Source organism: Nannospalax galili, unplaced genomic scaffold, assembly GCF_000622305.1.
Source record: "Nannospalax galili isolate Female #2095 unplaced genomic scaffold, S.galili_v1.0 scaffold415, whole genome shotgun sequence".
NCBI lineage: Eukaryota > Metazoa > Chordata > Mammalia > Rodentia > Spalacidae > Nannospalax > Nannospalax galili.
In genome coordinates this window covers 1,553,635-1,559,634 of record NW_008337494.1, presented here as the reverse complement: position 1 = coordinate 1,559,634, position 6,000 = coordinate 1,553,635, and the positions used below count along the sequence as shown (strand labels likewise).

Sequence of the window (6,000 nt, the reverse complement as noted above, 5' to 3'; positions counted from 1 at the left end):
ATTTTTACTTTATGTGTATGCATGTATTGCCTGCATGTAGGTAAGTGCACCCATGTCGTGCAATGCCCATGGAGGTCAGAAGAGGCCATCGGATCCCCTGGAACTAGAGTTACCGACAGTTGTTAGCCGCCATGTGGGTGCTGGGATTTGAACCCAGGTCTTCTGCAAGAACAACCAGCATTCTTAACTGCTGAACCATCTCTCCAGCCCCCCCTTTTAAAGAATTTAAAGCCTCCTTAAAGTACGCTTGTTTCTCCTTCCTGTTCTATTTCTGTGAAATAGCCTCACTTGACTCCTGAAGAAACTGAGCCACAGAGGACAGGCGTTGAGTACCAGGTCTCTAAACTTCTTGTCCCACCTGCCTCAAATTCTAAGGCTTCAAAAGCCTCACAGGGCCAGGAGTGATGGTACATGAGAAAGAGAGAAAAAAAAGAAAGGAAGGAAGGAAGGAAGGAAGGAAGGAAGGAAGGAAGGAAGGAAGGAAGGAAGGAAGAGGAGGGAGGGAGGAAAGAAGGAAGGAAGGAGGGAAGGAGGGAGGGAGGAAGGAAGGAAGGGAGAGAAGAGGAAAAACGAGAGAAGAAAGGAAGAATAGAAGAAAGAAAAATCAAGAAAGAAAGAAAAAAAAACCTTCACAGCGTCACAAGCAACAAAAACAGGCCAGGTTCCTGTGCTGGCCTGTGATCTGAGACTTCTTTTTCTTTTCTTTTAATAGTGTTTTATTTTTATTTTATGTGTATGAGTGCATTGCCTGCATGTATGTAAGTGCACCTGTGTTGTGCAGTGCCCTCAGAGGTCAGAAGAGGAAGTCAGATCCCCTAGAACTGGAGTTACAGATGGTCATTAGCCACCATGTGGGTGCTGGGAATCGAACCTGGGTCCTCTGCAAGAGCAGTCAGTGCTCATAACCTCCAGTCTCGAGACTTCCTATTTCTTCAGCCTCACTGCTACACGCTTTCCCTGCTAGGCCTGATGGCTCCTTGTTCTCTGGTTTTGCCCATTCTCAAGGTCTGAATTACCCTCCCTCATCTTTCTAGAACTGGGCTATTAGCCCATCACAGTAATGATATGTGACTTTTTTCACTTGAAATATGGCTAGCCCAAATTGAGATGCTTCCTAAATAATACACACTCAATTTCAAAGACTTGATGAGAAGAAGAAAAACGAATGTATATGATCTCATTAATTTAAGCTTACTAGTAGCCCAGGATAGCTTCAAAATTTAGGTCCTCCTGTCATACCCTCCTAAGTGTTGGGATTACTGACAGTACACCCAGCTTACATTTGTAATTCTTTATATTATTATACATTACAATTATGCTATAAATAATATTTTATTTATTTTAAAATTATGTATATATGTGTGTGTGTCAGTGTGTAGGTATGTGCACATGAGTACAGGTGCCTGAGGAGGCCAGGAGAAGGCATCGGATCCCCTGGAGCTACAGTGATAGGCAGTTGTGAGCCACCAGACATAGGTGCTGGGGATTGAACTCAAGTCCTCTACAAGAGCAGCATGTGCTCTTAACCACTAAACCATCTCTCCAGCTCCATTACTGATAGTATTATTTAATATATTACCATAGGATGTTATCATCAATATGTAAGATAAAACATCAAATAATATATCAATATTAGTATACTAATAGTATTTTAATATGTTGGGTTAAATAAGATATATTATTAAGATTAATGCCATTTTTTTTCTTTAAAAACATGGCTACAAACCAGGCATGATGGTGCATTTAATCCTAGCACTTGGGAGGCAGAGGCAGGAGGATCTCTGTGAGTTCGAGGCCAGCCTGGTCTACGTAGTGAGTTCCAGCCAACTGGGGCTCAAAAATACCAACCCCCCCACCCAAAAACCCAAAAACTATGGTCACTAGAAAATTTAAACTTACATGTTATAGTTCTTCAGAATGGGGCTGCTCTAGAGAGGTCTTCAAACTTCATAATTTAGATGAGGTTTAACTCTGATGTGTTCCCTGGTATCCCGAATGCCAGTCCATTCTGAATTAATGGTTTTCCATCTGACTCATTGCTGTTCCTTGCTGCCTTCTCTCTACACACCATGTTCTCTGGCCTTTGTCTAATGAGACTTCACCATTTCTAAGAGCTGAGACCAAATGTGTTTGACTGAACTTCCCCCCCCAGTGTGGAACCTCGCACACCGATGATGGAACTAAAGAATGAAGGAATTAATAGACTTTTAGCCAAATGGAAACAGAAGTATGGTAGATGATCAAGGAATTGTTTGTGCTTTCTACTACCTTTTTTTTCTTTTTTGAGAAAATGAGAAGTTGTTAAGCATTGCAAAATACGAAGGGAGGGACCCAGGGAGGATGTGCTGACTCCACACGCAGAGGAGGCTTGAAGTTTAGCTTTGGCTCAGCACTTGAATTCCATGTATTTTTTTAAAAATAGACCTTTTTAGAGCTTTTGATTTCTCTTAGCTTTCTTCTTCACTCTTTAAGTTCAGTCCCTGCCCTGTGAGACTGTAGTGCCCAGGGAAGGTAGAGGCCTCAGTGGCTGGCGCTGCTAAGCTGGTCTGTAGCGGTTTGCCATTCATCCCCGGAGTTTGACTTCAGTGGACTGTCTTGGCTGTGTAAATTCTGGGTCAGGAGGAAGTAGGCTCCACTTCTACCCAACTACCCAACAAAAGTCTGTTTCTAAAAGGTCATAGTTTGAATTTCAGCAGCTCATTTTTATATATGAAATGTTAATTTTCCTTAAAGCTGTTACCTGAAATGTGATTTTAGAGAAAATATATTCTTACTCAGCAGCAAGCAAAGGACCTGTCTTGGATTTCTGTGATAGCCACTTAGTCCAGCTTTAAGCAGCTTGCCTAAGTGGGAACACCCAGAAATGCTTGGGGTTGAGGAAACTAGACACAGATTAAAATTTTACTATCATACCCCCAAAAAGAATAGCTAAGGAATAACTACATTTCCATAGTATAATTTAGTTATGTTTTTAATGTGTGTGTGTGTGTGTGTGTGTGTGTGTGTGTGTGTGTGTGATACTGGGGATTAAGCCTAAGGCCTCATGAGTTCTAGGCAAGTTTTGCCTCTTGTAATTTAGCTGTGGTCATGATCAAAGGTCTGAGATTATCAGCAGCTGATATAGTTGGTTGTGATTGTAGAAATATTGGTTAGAAACATTGAAACACTATGTGTAACTATTATATTCTTAGAACTGTCTTAGTATTATTAAAGGATCTGTTTTCTTCTGTAGTTTCCTTAACAACTTCCTTTTTTATAAGTGATTGCCTGTGCTTCCCTAATTTCTATAACCAAGCTGGAATGGAATCCAAAAGAAAAGGTAACAATTTATTCTCAGTATCATTCTTGAGCCTTTATGAGACTGTGGCTAGGTGAATCTTAGGATCACTGCTATTTCTTAGAATAAGTTGAAAACTGTGGATTAATGTGGCATATAATTAACTTACTGTGTGAGCTTGGTTATTAGCTTCAAAAGTCAGTTAACTTATAGATCTAATTGTCCTTTATTTGCAATTCATGAATTCAGGGCAGCTTTCATTCTACAAAACAGAAGTTAGAGCTCCACTGGAGTGGGCATGTAGTTCAATGGTAGAGTGCTTGCCTAGCTTGTTCAAGGCTGTGAATTAGAACAGTACACACACACACACACACACACACACACACACACACACACACACATTGACAGTGGGCAATGACAGAGAGCAGATTTTTTTTTAAGGTATAAACAAAGAACAATGGGGAGAAGATTAACATCAGGTTACACCACATTACTGACTGAAGACTGGTCAGTTTGGGGGATTTACCTACTTCCTTAGTAAATGTCAGTTTGGCTAGGCTTATATCTGTAACCCCAGCACTGGGAAGCTGAGGCAGGAGCATCGTTGCAGGTTTGAGGGTCATTGTGGGCTCCAGGGTGAGTTCCAGGACAGCCTGAGTCACATAGAGAGACTGTCTCAAAACAACAACAAAATCAGTTTGATTGGGTGACATTTCTCATTAGCACCTTCATTTTGGTTTGGTCTGGTCTGTTGGGGCACAGTGTAGGAATTCAGTCCAAAACAATGACTTTCCATGGTATTTGTTTAATATAAGCTTATCAGAGTCATCTCAAATGGATTCCTGGATTGCTTCCAAATAATTGAATTTCTGAATTCTTTCTAAAACATCTAATTTTGGGGGACATGGATTGAAGGGTTATGGGGTACATGGGAAGTGAAGATTGTTAAGCAGTGAAGACAGGGTCAGCTCCAGTGCAGTACAAGTGTTCATCTCAGTGTAGAGTAGGAAGCAGTGGTTTTTGAGAGGCAGGCAAAATGGTGTGTATTTGACTTGGGTGGCCAGAGCAAACCCTTGAAGGCCCTTGACCAGGAAAGTGAATACAGAGAATATGACTGGATGCATTATTAGGAAGAAAGTGATACCTGTGATGGATGGAAAAGAAGACAGTTTAAGTAATTTGGATTCAGTCATGTCAGCATGAGTTGGGACAACAGCAGAGGGAAATGGTGGGTATTGGCAAGTTATTGAAGGTGCATAGTGATTCATAGATGACTTCCAAGTCTTTTTCTTGGATGAATCAAATAATTTGTCCCCAAATTTTATATATATATATATATATATATATGTATATATATAGTCTTTTTTGAGAGAGTGGACCCAGCTGCCCTGAAACTCACTATGTAGACCAGGCTGGCTTCAAACTCACAGAGATCTGCCTGCCTCTGCTTCCCGAGTGCTGGGATTAAAAACATGTGCTACCACACCCAGCAAAAATATATATATATTTTATGGGTATGAGTGTTTTGCCTGCATGTATGTAAGGGCACCCATGTTGTGCAAAGCCTGTAGAGGCCAGAAGAGGGCATCAGGTCCCCTGGAACTAGAGTTATAGATAGTTGTTAACCAAAATGTAGGTGCTGGGAATTGAACCTGGGTCCTTTGGAAGAACAGCAATGTTCTTAACTGCTGAGCCATCTCTCCATCCTCTGTTCCCAAATTCTTGTCTTAAAGATCCATTATTTTTGTAGGTGGAAGCAGGAGAGTTTGGTTTTAGAATAACTGAATATGAGGCTACAGTTAGACATAAAGCACTGATGTCTAATTAGAAATATGTGACTAGGTCTCTGGCAGGATTATAGAACTGTCAGAGCAGAAGGCCTGATGATTTCCAGACCAAATATCAGGACCCATGAAGAAAATATGTGGCACTGAGATGGCCCAGTGTAGTGAGATAACTTTGGAGGTGGTTCATCTGGTGTGTGTATGGGGAGGGGGGAGTCACATGGGAGGATGAATGGATGAACCCCGGGAGACAAGAGAGATGATGAGAGAACAACAGGATAATTTTCCAAAGGGAAAGTAGAGTGTCCTAGCTAGCTTCCTATTACTGTGACAAAGCACTGACCAGAACCAACTTGGAGAGGAAAGGCTCTGCATCCTGATCATAATTGGGCTTAGACATCCTGACCACAATTCATCACTGAGGAGACCAAGGCAGGAGCTTGGAGGCAGGAACTGAGCACAGGCTATGGAGGAATGCTGCTTACTGGCTTCCTCCCTTGGCCTGTGCTCAACCTGCTTTCTTATACAATACAGGACCACCTGCCCAGAGGTGGCACCATCCACAGTGGGCTGGTCCCTCCCACATCACTCAACAAACAAGAAAATGCCTTACATACATGGCCACAGGCCACTTTGATAGAGGAAATTCCTTAATTGAGGTTCCCACTTCCCAGGTGTGTCAAGTTGACAACCGAAACTGTACAGCACATGGAAGAAAATCTTCAGTCAACAAAGAAAGAAACCAGAGGAGTCATGGGCCAATATAAGAACCAGATTGTACAGGACAGTTCTCATTAACTGAGTCCCTTCCACAAGAAAGACTACGGGGAAAGCCAGAAAGAGAGACAAGCTTTGGGAAGAGTGAGTCCTCAAGAAAGCTGAGAGTTTAGTGGGGCAAATATTGGTTGTCACCCGCCAAGTATATAGTATTTTGAGGAA

At 41.8% G+C, this 6,000-nt stretch overlaps 1 protein-coding gene across 2 annotated transcripts in view; it reads left to right on the top strand.

The window, feature by feature from the left end:
* Dram1 (DNA damage regulated autophagy modulator 1) overlaps positions 1–6,000 on the top strand; it is a 69,733-nt gene that overhangs the window by 38,988 nt on the left and 24,745 nt on the right. For both annotated transcript variants that reach the window (XR_003849452.1, XM_008832613.3), the window contains exon 5: positions 3,261–3,319. Coding sequence is in view for 1 of the 2 variants with exons in the window: in XM_008832613.3 (XP_008830835.1) it covers positions 3,261–3,319 (59 nt within the window). In the remaining variant the exon portion in view is untranslated. The remainder of the gene's footprint in view (positions 1–3,260; positions 3,320–6,000) is intronic.